Below are 13,318 nucleotides of genomic sequence, written 5' to 3'. Positions count from 1 at the left end.
TTTGACATTTAAAATAAAAACTAGAAAAATTGCAAATCGAAAAATTGAAAAATTTAATATAGAGAAATCCAATAATTAAAAATCGAATAAATGAAAATTTTTAAAAATTTTGAAAAGTGGAAAAGCTAAAATTGTAAAATTGATAAAGTGAATTTTTTTTTAAATTACAATTATTAGTTAATATTTAAAATGAAAACTAGAAAAATGTAAAAACTCGAAAAATTGCAAAATCTACAAATTGAAACATTCAAAAATTGTAAAAATTACATATCGTAAAATTGAAGAAACAAAAATAGAATGAAAATTTGAAAAATTGCAAATCGAAAATTTGATAAAATTGAAACTAAAAAAAAATAAAATCGGAACATTGAAAAATCAAAAAATTATAAAAATAAAAAACCGAAACAAAAAATTGCAAATTGAAAATTTGAAGAAATGGAAAATTGCAAAATCGTAAATTGAAAAATAGAAAAACCGCAAAATTTTTATCTTGTGTATGAGTTATGATTCAATTAATGTGCATGTGTGGCGTTTAATCGCCCGTAGTATATTTCCCCGTAACACGTAGGTGATTAATCCGTAGGCCGGCAACTATGTGCGCGATGACGTCATCTCCTCCACAATCCAATTAATCTCGGAAAGCACCAATCAGCAACCTTATATGACCTTGCAACTCTACAAGGCTTTATCAGAAGACTTGATGGACAAGCAACCTTTAACTCAAGTAGCCGTCTGGGCTATAGGGGAGTACGGCGACCAGCTGCTGCAAGCAGCCGTCGACGACGACTCCAACGTGACTCCCCCGACGGAGGACGAAGTGATCGATCTATACCAGAAGTTGCTGTGGTCTCCGCAGAACTCCACCACGACTAAACAGTACGCTTTGATGTCGTTAACAAAACTGAGCACTAGGTTCACGGCTACTAATAAGTAAGGTGGTTAACCGGTCGCTACTTTTCTTAATTTGTGTCTGTTTAGCAAAATCCAACAAATTATCAGCTCGTTTTGTTCGAGTTTGCACATAGAGCTGCAGCAGAGAGGCGTCGAGTTTTCTCAGTTTTTCGGGAAGTATTCGCACTTGCGACCTTCTCTGCTGGAGAGGATGCCCCCGATGGAGCTGGTGCGGCAGAGCGCCGAAACACACACGAACGGCGACGTGGAAAGTGAGGTCAAGACGCCTGAAGACAGCCCCCAGCATATTAACAACGATTCGGTGAGTGTGCACTGTGTGTTTCGTCTTTGTAAGTCGGGTTTTGTAGAACGCTCTTCTGGATCTGTTGGTCGATTTCGGGGGCACGCCTCCAGCGCCACAACCGGCCACCACGACAACCACGACTAGCAACAAAGTAGACTTATTAGATCTTTTTAATGAAATGGATAATATAGACACGCCAGCCTTACAAACTATTCCTTCGACCGATACGACAAATTTGGGCTTGATTGTAGAAAATAACAACGGTAGTTTGCCTATTGTGATTAACCAGAACTCGAATTTCATTGGGGAGATTTGTTAAGTAACTCTAAAACTGTGAATGGTAAGGTATTGTAGCGTAACCGTAAAACGGGTGTAAAGTTGGCTGTGTTGTAGAAAAAGACGTGCCTACGATCACGGCTTACGATAAAGACGGACTGAGAATGTCTTTTTCGTTGGAAAAAGTGCCAGATAGTAACACTTTGACGATACACGTGGTAGCTACCAATCAGATGTTGTCGCCGATGACGGACTTCTTGTTCCAAGCTGCAGTTCCTAAGGTAAGTCTGCGGAAAAATTAACACCTCTGATGACGCTTTTGCAGACATTCCAGTTGCAAATGATGTCCCCGTCGGGGACCGTTATGGGTCCAAATGGACAAATCACGCAGGTGTTGAAAGTAACAAACCCAAATAAGGTAACGATTTATTTTTAAACGATGATCTGTGGCGAAACCTTGTTTATCGTGCGTGCAAGGCTCACGATCTTAGCTATAATTGGACGGCTTTTTGCACAAAGGCACCAATCCACAAAATCGTATTTTTAAAACAAACATGAACTTTGAACCCTAGAAGACTTCATGAACGTATTCCATATGTTAAAATAGCGATTTTTAAATTCTATTTAACTTTTTTTTACCATGAACCAATCAACAATTTCTTTAAATTTTGTAATCAGTTTTGCAGAAAGGAACCAGTCCACAATAAGCCGTATTCTATTATAGTAGTCGACATTTTGCAATTTTTTACCTATAACTCTGATAATAAAGACTGCTTTGAGCCTAATGAATTACTTTGTACATATTATGTTTGTAATTGAAAAATCGGATAAATCAAAAATCTAAACATCGTAAAATCGAGAAACCGAAAAGCAAAAATCGAAAAACCAACAAATCGAAAAATCGAAACATTGTCAAATTCAAAAATTGAGACATCGAGAAATCGAAAAATCAAAAGACAAAAAAATCGAGGAGTCGAAAAATCGAGAAGTCGAAAAAACAAAAAATTGAGAAACCGAAATAGGCCAAAATCGAAAAATTGAAAACTTAAATATGGAAAAATTGATAACGCGAGAGATTGAATAATTAAAACATCGAAACATCCGAATCTCAATAAATTGAAATCTCAAAAAATTTTAAAATTCGGAAATTTGAAGAATTAAAATATAGAACTGGAAACTCGAGAAACCGAAAAATCTAGAAATTTAAAAATTAAAATATGGAAAATTTGAAAAATTGAGAAATTGAAATATAAAACAATCGAAACATTGAAAAATCTAAAGTATAAAAACCAAAAAACTGCAAATCCAAAAATAAAAAATAGAAAAATCTAGAAGTCGAAAAATCAAATCGAAGTATTGAAAAATATCAAAACTGAAAGAAATATCCAAAAATTGAGAAATCGAAAAACCAATAAAGCGAAGTCGAAAAATCGAAACTTTGAGAAGTGGGAAAATCAAAAATAGATTAATTGAGAAATCAGAAAACTGAAAATTTAACGCAAAAATTTGAAAAATTGAAAAATTTAAATACTGAAGAACTGAAAAGTCAAAAAATCGAGAAATCGAAAAATCTAAAATTTAAAACATTGAATAATTAAAATATCACAAAATTGAAGAATCGAGAAATCCAATTCAATTTGAAAAATTGAAAAATCGGGACATTGAAAAATCCAAAAATTGAAAAGCTCAAAAGAAAAAAATCGAAAAACCGAGAAATCCAAAAATCGAAACATCGAAAAATTCAAAAACTGAGACTTCGAGAAATCGAAAAATCGGAGGATCGAGAAATTGAGGAGTCGGAAGCCGAAAAGGAAAGTTGAAAATTGAAAAATTGAGAAATTGAACAATCAAAACAACGAAACATCTGAATTCGATAAATTTAGAAATTAAAAAATTGAATAATCGAAAAATTTTAAAAAAGAAAAACTGGAAAATCAAAAATTAAAATTCAAAAAATCGAATAATTGAAAAATTGAAATATAGAAGAACTGAAAACTCGAGATATCGAAAACCCTAGAATTTTAAAAAATGGAATATTAAAACATCGAAAAGTTTAAAAATTGAGAAATCGAAGCATTAAACAGTCCCAGAGTTGAAAAATCTAAAGTTTATAATAAATTGAAAATCCAAAAAGGAAAAAAGCGAGAAATAAAAAAAAATCCATCAATTCAAAAATCGAAAAGTCGAAAAATTGAAATATTGAAAAATCTCATAACTGAAAGAAATATTCAAAAAATTGAGAAATTAAAAAATTGGAAAATTGAGAAATCGAAAAATTGAGGAAGTGAAGATGTGAAAAATCGAAACTTTAGGAAATCCAGAAATGGACAAATGAAAAAATACTTTAGAAATCGGCAAACTGAAAATTTAGAAACGTGAAAATTTGAAAATTTGAAAAATCGAAATATTTAAAAACCGTAAAATTGAAGAGGAGAAAAATTGAGAAATCGTATCATTGAAACATCGTAAAATCGAGAAATCGAAACATAAAAAAATCAAAAAAATTAAAATTGGAAAATCTAAAATTTAAAAATCGAGAAATTGAACAATCGGTTAATTCAAAAATCGAAACATCGAAAAATTGTAAAATCGAAAAATAAAAAAAATTGGACAATCGAAAATTTAAAAATTCCGAAAATTGAAAAATTGAAATATAGAGAACTGAAAACTCAAAAAATCGAAAAAAATTGATAATTTCAAAAATTGAAAAGTTAAAATTGAGAAATCGAAAAACTGAAAAATCACAAAATTGAACGAAATATCCAAAAATTAGGAAATTAAAAAATTGAGAAACAGAAAAGTCAAAAAAGGAGTCAAAAAATCGTAAACTTAAAACATCGAAAAATTGAAAAATCAAAAACCTGAATAATCGAAAAATTGAAGAATTGAAGAACTGAAAAATCGAAACTTTAGGAAGTGGAGAAATAGGAATATAAAAAAATAGATTGAGAAATCCGAAAACTAAAAATTCAGAAACGTCAAAATTTGAAAAATGAAAAAATATTGAAGAACTAAAAAATCGAAAAATCTAAAATTTAAAACATTGAAAAGTTAAAATATCCTAAAACTGAAAAATGGAGAAATCCAAACATCAAAAAATAAAAAATTAAAATAAAAATAAAAATCTAAAATTTAATAATCGAAAAAGTGAAAAATCAACGAATCGAGAAGTCGAGAATTTAAAAAATTGGACAATTGAAAAATCGGATAAATCAAAAATCGAAACATCGAGAAACCGAAAAGCAAAAAATCGAAAAACCAACAAATCGAAAAATCGAAACATTGTAAAATTCAGAAATCGAAAAATCAAAAGACAAAAAAAATCGAGGAGTCGAAAAATCGAGAAGTCGAAAAATCAAAAAATTGAGAAACCGAAGTAGGCCAAAATCGAAAAATCGAAAACTTAAATATGGAAAAATTAATAAAGCGAGAGATTGAATAATCAAAACATCGAAACATCCGAATCTCAATGAATTGAGATCTCAAAAAATTTAAACATTCGTAAATTTAAAAAATTAAAATATAGAACTGGAAACTCGAGAAACCGAAAAATCTAGAAATTTAAAAATTAAAATATGAAAAAGTTGAAAAATTGAGAAATTGAAATAAAAAACAAAAAACTGAAAATCCAAAAATAAAAAATAGAAAAATCTAGAAGTTGAAAAATGAAAGAATCGAAGTATTGAAAAATATCAAAACTGAAAGAAATATCCAAATATTGAGAAATCGAAAAACCAATAAAGCGAAGTCGAAAAATCGAAGAATTGAAGAACTGAAAAAGTCAAAAAGTCGAGAAATCGAAAAAACTAAAATTTAAAACATTGAATAATTAAAATATCACAAAATTGAAGAATCGAGAAATCCAATTCAATTTGAAAAATTGAAAAATCGGGACATTGAAAAATTGGAAAATCCAGAAATTGAAAAGCTCAAAAGAAAAAAATCGAAAAACCGAGAAATCCAAAAATCGAAACATCGAAAAATTCAAAAACTGAGACTTCGAGAAATCGAAAAATCGGAGGATCGAGAAATTGAGGAGTCGGAAGCCGAAAAGGAAAGTTAAAAAGTGAAAAATTGAGAAATTGAGCAATCAAAACAACGAAACATCTGAATTCGATAAATTGAGAAATTAAAAAATTGAATAATCGAAAAATTTTAAAAAAGAAAAACAGGAAAATCAAAAATTAAAATTCAAAAAATCGAATAATTGAAAAATTGAAATATAGAAGAACTGAAAACTCGAAATATCGAAAAACCTAGAATTTTAAAAAATGAATTATTAAAACATCGAAAAGTTTAAAAATTGAGAAAACGAAGCATTAAACAGTCCCAGAATTGAAAAATCCAAAGTTTACAATAAATTGAAAATCCAAAAAGGAAAAAAGCGAGAAATAAAAAAAAATCCATCAATTCAAAAATCGAAAAGTCAAAAAATTGAAATATTGAAAAATCTCATAACTGAAAGAAATATTCAAAAAATTGAGAAATTAAAAAATTGGAAAATTGAGAAATCGAAAATCTAAAAAAGCAAAATTGAAAAATCGTAATCTTAAAAAATCGAAAAATTGAGGAATTGAAGATGTGAAAAATCGAAACTTTAGGAAATCCAGAAATGGACAAATGAAAAAAATACTTTAGAAATCGGCAAACTGAAAATTTAGAAACGTGAAAATTTGAAAAATTGAAAAATCGAAATATTTAAAAACCGTAAAATTGAAGAGGACAAAAATTGAGAAATCGTATCATTGAAACATCGTAAAATCGAGAAATCGAAGCATAGAAAAATCAAAAAAATTAAAATTGGAAAATCCAAAATTTAAAAATCGAGAAATTGAACAATCGGTTAATTCAAAAATCGAAACATCGAAAAATTGTAAAATCGAAAAATAAAAAAAATTGGACAATCGAAAATTTAAAAATTCCGAAAATTGAAAAATTGAAATATAGAGAAGTGAAAACTCAAAAAATCGAAAAAAATTAATAATTTCAAAAATTGAAAAGTTAAAATTGAGAAATCGAAAAACTGAAAAATCACAAAATTGAACGAAATATCCAAAAATTAGGAAATTAAAAAATTGAGAAACAAAAAAGTCAAAAATGCAGAGTCTAAAAATCGCAAACTTAAAAAATCGAGAAATTGAAAAATCAAAAACCTGAATAATCGAAAAATTGAAGAACTGAAGAACTGAAAAATCGAAACTTTAGGAAGTGGAGAAATAGGAATATAAAAAAATAGATTAATTGAGAAATCCGAAAACTAAAAATTCAGAAACGTCAAAATTTGAAAAATAAAAAAATATTGAAGAACTAAAAAGTCGAAAAATCTAAAATTTAAAACATTGAAAAGTTAAAATATCCTAAAACTGAAAAATGGAGAAATCCAAACATCAAAAAAACAAAAATAAAAATAAAAATCTAAAATTGAATAATCGAAAAACTGAAAAATCAACGAATCGAGAAGTCGAGAATTTAAAAAATTGGACAATTGAAAAATCGGATAAATCAAAAATCGAAACATCGAAAAATCGAGAAACCGAAAAGCAAAAAATCGAAAAACCAGCAAATCGAAAAATCGAAACATTGTAAAATTCAAAAATTGAGACATCGAGAAATCGAAAAATCAAAAGACAAAAAAAATCGAGGAGTCGAAAAATCGAGAAGTCGAAAAATAAAAAAATTGAGAAACCGAAGTAGGCTAAAATCGAAAAATCGAAAACTTAAATATGGAAAAATTAATAAAGCGAGAGATTGAATAATCAAAACATCGAAACATCCGAATCTCAATAAATTGAAATCTCAAAAAATTTAAAAATTCGTAAATTTAAAAAATTAAAATATAGAACTGGAAACTCGAGAAACTGAAAAATCTAGAAATTTAAAAATTAAAATATGAAAAAGTTGAAAAATTGAGAAATTGAAATAAAAAACAAAAAACTGAAAATCCAAAAATAAAAAATAGAAAAATCTAGAAGTCGAAAAATGAAAGAATCGAAGTATTGAAAAATATCAAAACTGAAAGAAATATCCAAAAATTGAGAAATCGACACCAATAAAGCGAAGTCGAAAAATCGAAGAATTGAAGAACTGAAAAATCGAAACTTTGAGAAGTGGGAAAATCAAAAATAGATTAATTGAGAAATAAGAAAACTGAAAATTTAACGCAAAAATTTGAAAAATTCAAAAATTTAAATACTGAAGAACTGAAAAGTCAAAAAATCGAGAAATCGAAAAAACTAAAATTTAAAACAATGAATAATTAAAATATCGCAAAATTGAAGAATCGAGAGATCCAATTCAATTTGAAAAATTGAAAAATCGGGGCATTGAAAAATTGGAAAATCCAGAAATTGAAAAGCTCAAAAGAAAAAAATCGAAAAACCGAGAAATCCAAAAATCGAAACATCGAAAAATTCAAAAACTGAGACTTCGAGAAATCGAAAAATCGGAGGATCGAGAAATTGAGGAGTCGGAAGCCGAAAAGGAAAGTTAAAAATTGAAAAATTGAGAAATTGAACAATCAAAACAACGAAACATCTGAATTCGATAAATTGAGAAATTAAAAAATTGAATAATCGAAAAATTTTAAAAAAGAAAAACTGGAAAATCAAAAATTAAAATTCAAAAAATCGAAAAATTGAAAAATTGAAATATAGAAGAACTGAAAACTCGAGATATCGAAAAACCTAGAATTTTAAAAAATGGAATATTAAAACATCGAAAAGTTGAAAAATTGAGAAATCGAAGCATTAAACAGTCGCAGAATTGAAAAATCTAAAGTTTACAATAAATTGAAAATCCAAAAAGTAAAAAATCGAGAAATAAAAAAAAATCCATCAATTCAAAAATCAAAAAGTCGAAAAATTGAAATATTGAAAAATCTCAAAACTGAAAGAAATTTTCAAAAAATTGAAAAATGAAAAATCAAAAATTTAAAAATTCCAAAAATTGAAAAATTGAGATAGAAGAACTGAAAAGTCGAGAAATCGAAAAACCTACTATTTTAAAAACTGAAAAGTTTAAAAGACGAAAAATCGAAAAATCTAAAATTTAATACATTGAAAAATTAAAATATCGTAAAATTGAAAAATCTAAAATATAAAAATCGAAAAACTAAAAAATCAACAAATCGAGAAATCAAAACTCGAAAATTAAAAAAAATTGGAAAACTGAAAAATAGAATAATATAAAAATCTAAACACAGAAAAATTCGAAAACTGAGACATCGAGAAATCGAAAAATCAAAAGATGGAGAAATCGAGGAGTCGAAAAGTCGACAAGTCTCGAAAAATCGAAAAATTGAGAAACCGAAGTATGCCAAAATCGACAAATCGAAAAGTTAAAAGTGGATAAATTGATAAATCGGGATCTCAAAAATTGAAAAATCGAAAATTTAAAAATTGGCAAAATAAAAAAATCAAAATATAGAACAACTGAGAACTCGAGAAATCGAAAAATCTAGAATTTTAAAAAGAAAATTAAAAAAAAACGGAAAATCGAAAAATAAAAAAAATGGAAAATCGAAAAATAAAAAAAAATGGAAAATCAAAAATTTAAAAATTCCAAAAATTGAAAAATTGAGATAGAAGAACTAAAAAGTCGAGAAATCGAAAAACCTACTATTTTAAAAACTGAAAAGTTTAAAAGACGAAAAATTGAAACTTCAAACAGTAAAAAGTCGAAAAACTGAAAAATCACAAAATTGAACAAAATATTCAAAAATTAGGAAGTTAAAGAATTGAAAAATTGAGAAATCAAAAGATCAAAAAGCAAAGTCGAAAAAAGTAGATTAATTGAGAAATCGGAAATCTGAAAATTCTGAAACGTCAAAATTTGAAAAATTAAAAAATATTGAAGAACTGAAAAATCGAAAAATCTAAAATATAAAAATCGAAAAACTAAAAAATCAACAAATCGAGAAATCAAAACTCGAAAATTAAAAAAAATTGGAAAACTGAAAAATACAATAATATAAAAATCTAAACACAGAAAAATTCGAAAACTGAGACATCGAGAAATCGAAAAATCAAAAGATGGAGAAATCGAGGAGTCGAAAAGTCGAAAAATCGAAAAATTGAGAAACCGAAGTATGCCAAAATTGAAAAGTTAAAAGTGGAAAAATTGATAAATCGGGATCTCAAAAATTGAAAAATCGAAAATTTAAAAATTGGCAAAATAAAAAAATCAAAATATAGAACAACTGAGAACTCGAGAAATCGAAAAATCTAGAATTTTAAAAAGAAAATTAAAAAAAAACGGAAAATCGAAAAATAAAAAAAATGGAAAATCAAAAATTTAAAAATTCCAAAAATTGAAAAATTGAGATAGAAGAACTGAAAAGTCGAGAAATCGAAAACCTACTATTTTAAAAACTGAAAAGTTTAAAAGACGAAAAATTGAAACTTCAAACAGTAAAAAGTCGAAAAACTGAAAAATCACAAAATTGAACAAAATATTCAAAAATTAGGAAGTTAAAGAATTGAAAAATTGAGAAATCAAAAGATCAAAAAGCAAAGTCGAAAAAAGTAGATTAATTGAGAAATCGGAAATCGGAAAATTCTGAAACGTCAAAATTTGAAAAATTAAAAAATATTGAAGAACTGAAAAATCGAAAATTTAAAACATTGAAAAATTAAAATATCGTAAAATTGAAAAATGGAGAAATCTAAAAATCAAAAAATAAAAAAAATAAAAATTGAAAAATCTAAAATATAAAAATCGAAAAACTAAAAAATCAACAAATCGAGAAATCAAAACTCGAAAATTAAAAAAAATTGGAAAACTGAAAAATCGAATAATATCAAAATCTAAAGACAGAAAAATCGAAAAGTCGAAAAGTAAAAATCAAAAACCGACAAATCGAAACATCGAAAAATTCGAAAACTGAGACATCGAGAAATCGAAAAATCAAAAGATGGAAAAATCGAGGAGTCGAAAAGTCGACAAGTCGAAAAATCGAAAAATTGAGAAACCGAAATAGGCCAAAATCGACAAATGGAAAAATTAAAAATGGAAAAATTGATAAATCGGGATCTCAAAAATTGAAAAATCAATTATTAAACCACATTCTTTATATTTGGGTTCCTTAAATAATATCATTCTAAGTATGTCCTTTATTGTGAAGAATAGAACCAATCCACAAAATATCAATTATTTTTAGGAAATAAACGCGTAGAACCCGTACACCATTTTATGCCCTGCAAAGGATAATTATTTTGATTTTTTCACATACATAAAATTTAGAAGTTTATTTTATAGAATTATGAAATGAATCAAATTACGTTTTTTAATTTTTCTCGTTAATAATATGTTATGGGTTGGTGCCATTCTGCAAAAAACCGTCCAATTACACGTTTAATCATGCATTTTGTGGATTTTCAGAGCACACTAAAAATGAGGATAAGGTTGTCGTACACGGTGGACGGTAACCCGGTGCAGATCCAAACGGAGGTAAACAACTTCCCGACGGAGATTTGGGATTGACGGAAAGCTGGCTAATCTGTGAATTTTCTCATACTGTTACATATTTATAAATATACATACAAGTCTATTTTTTATTGTAGACTGTATAACTGAAATGTAATATTTTCTATAATTAGATTTAGTTATTTTTAGTGAGACACTGTAAATACTTGTTTTTAATATCGAGTACTTAATTATTTTAGGCACTTTTTTCATTAGAACTTTTCATAATTGAACCCCGATTGCAGTTTTATTGTTATTTTACATTAATATCTGATTAGATGTATACATTTTTATTTATACCCGTTTCATTGCGAGAATTATTTAATGCTTGTTTTGTTATACAATGTTATTTGCGTCCATAACTTTAGATCAATAAATTGTAAATACCTAAAACTATTCCCTTTCCAGTGGCTTGGCCAGCTCCAGAATCCTCGCCGACGCTTTGTACTTGAGGGCATTGGGCGAAATCGCCCACGGATCGAACTTATCCTCTTCGTGTTTCCTAGCTTCGCGCGCACTGAAGGACGGCTGCGCCAGTTTTTCGATGCGCGGAGTACACTTGGCTGTTAAAGCGGACCGCTTGATGGCCCAATGATCTATCAAATCTTCCGGACGTATTTTCAGTCGGTCAGGTAGTAAAGCTAGTTTTTGGACAATCGGCGTGATTTCGTACAACAAAGCTTTGGAACTGACGATCCCCAGCTCTTTAGGTTTCAATATGTGATACTCTTTGGGCAAAGCGAGATTGTCGATGAAGGGCGCCAAATCTTCGAGCGCTTTTTTCTTTCTAGGTATCTCAGGTGGCTTCGGCGGTTTCTTGGCAGTGGCAATTTTCACCAGCCATTCCGACCTAATATTTTGGACTTTTTCTAGATCTTTACCTTTGGGTTTCTTCGCCTGTATTTTGGCTTTTTTGCGCCTGAAAGAACAAATCAGTGACTAATCAGACTAAAACGGAGTCATACTCCAGTCGCTTGACACGCCTATCTCTCAACTTCTTGGTGTAGAAGTTGTAGATGGAGTCCCAGGTTCTGTCAATGAGTCTGTTCATTCGTTTCACATACTCTGGACCTTTAACGTCTTTGAACATGGTTTTGTTCGTGTGGAGAACCCTGGAACAAATCGTGACTAAGTTTGTTGTGAAAGTGCGAAAAATACCGGAGCGGCGGTCTGTAAATTTGGTCACTGAAGAATTCCGTGATTGGGTCTAAAGGTCCGAATTCTTTGTAGACTCGGCGCGGAGGCGGCTGATACTTCTTGTTCGGGGGCGGTTTGGGTCTGGCCAACATGTTGATTCGCCATGGAAATCGAAATTTTAGTTTCCCGCGTTTTTTCTCTTCTTTCTGAAGATTTGGTTCGGAGAATGAGGTAGGGTGAATCAATATATCTAATTTACAGGCGAGCATGGTGAAAAGTTGGTGATGAAGTTGGGATGTGGGTGAGATGAAAGTAGAAAACGGACTGATTTTTGATTTATGGCGCCTATCTAGAGTTTTATGAATGGCGAATCAGTAGTGCCAACTAGGATGCACAGCCTACTGTGACTGAAGATGTTTCGGTTGCTTAATATAATAAATTGTATCCACCTACTAAAAGTGATTACTTTTTAATATTGTATCATTGTTTAAGTATATTATAGTTGGACAACCTATACGGAGAATCACTTTTCCATGTACAAAAGAATGAACATATATTTTACATAGATAAAATAAAACCAAAATATAGAACGCAAAGTCCCTAAGAATGTTTTTTGCGCACCGTTACCACGCCGGAAATATTCCGAAAATTGAAAAATTAAAATATAGAAGAACTGAAAACTCAAAAACTCGAAAAACTAATAATTTAAAAATTCAAAAGTTAAAATTGAGAAATCGAGAAACTGAAAAATCACAAAATTGAACGAAATATCCAAAAATTAGGAAATTAAACAATTGAGAAACAGAAAAGTCAAAAAGGGAGAGTCAAAAAATCGCAAACTTGAAAAATTGAAAAATCAAAAACCTGAATAATCGAAAAATTGAAGAACTGAAGAACTGAAAATCGAGACACCGAAAAATCTAGAAATTTAAAAATTAAAATATGGAAAAGTTGAAAAATTGAGAAATTGAAATATAAAACAATCGAAAAATTGAAGAACTGAAAAATCGAAACTTTGAGAAGAGGGAAAATCAAAAGATAGATTAATTGAGAAATTAGAAAACTCAAAATTTAGCGTCAAAAATTTTTCGTTGAAAAATTTAAATACTGAAGAACTGAGAAGTCAAAAAATCGAGAAATCGAAAAATCTAAGATTTAAAACATTGAACAATTAAAATAACGCAATATTGAAGAATCGAGAAATCCAATTCAATTTAAAAAATTGAAAAATTGAAAAATCGGAACATT

The 13,318-nt window shown here is 28.7% G+C and overlaps 2 protein-coding genes across 2 annotated transcripts in view; one reads left to right on the top strand and one right to left on the bottom strand.

Annotated features, from left to right (window-relative positions):
- The window catches only part of LOC135136722 (AP-1 complex subunit gamma-1-like), a 30,496-nt gene extending 19,330 nt beyond the window's left edge, over window positions 1-11,166 (top strand). Inside the window, 7 exon segments of the mRNA XM_064066166.1 lie at window positions 584-930; window positions 979-1,213; window positions 1,260-1,497; window positions 1,500-1,535; window positions 1,589-1,752; window positions 1,797-1,889; window positions 10,850-11,166. Coding sequence (XP_063922236.1) covers window positions 584-930; window positions 979-1,213; window positions 1,260-1,497; window positions 1,500-1,535; window positions 1,589-1,752; window positions 1,797-1,889; window positions 10,850-10,951 — 1,215 coding nt within the window. The 3' untranslated portion in view covers window positions 10,952-11,166.
- Window positions 11,167-11,236: 70 nt separating this feature from the next.
- LOC135136723 (uncharacterized) lies at window positions 11,237-12,410 on the bottom strand. Its single transcript, XM_064066167.1, has 3 exons — window positions 12,092-12,410; window positions 11,899-12,045; window positions 11,237-11,852 (listed from the first exon to the last, which is right to left on the bottom strand). The coding sequence occupies exons 1-3, from the start codon at window positions 12,337-12,339 to the stop codon at window positions 11,327-11,329; spliced, it is 921 nt and encodes a 306-aa protein (XP_063922237.1). The 5' UTR covers window positions 12,340-12,410; the 3' UTR covers window positions 11,237-11,326.
- Window positions 12,411-13,318: the final 908 nt, after the last annotated feature.

The sequence above is a fragment of the Zophobas morio genome, unplaced genomic scaffold (genome assembly GCF_036711695.1).
Source record: "Zophobas morio isolate AGI-343-1 ecotype UQ-CSIRO unplaced genomic scaffold, CSIRO_AGI_Zmor_V1 ptg000026l, whole genome shotgun sequence".
NCBI classification, from domain to species: Eukaryota; Metazoa; Arthropoda; class Insecta; order Coleoptera; family Tenebrionidae; genus Zophobas; species Zophobas morio.
This window is presented reverse-complemented; position numbering and strand designations above follow the sequence as displayed.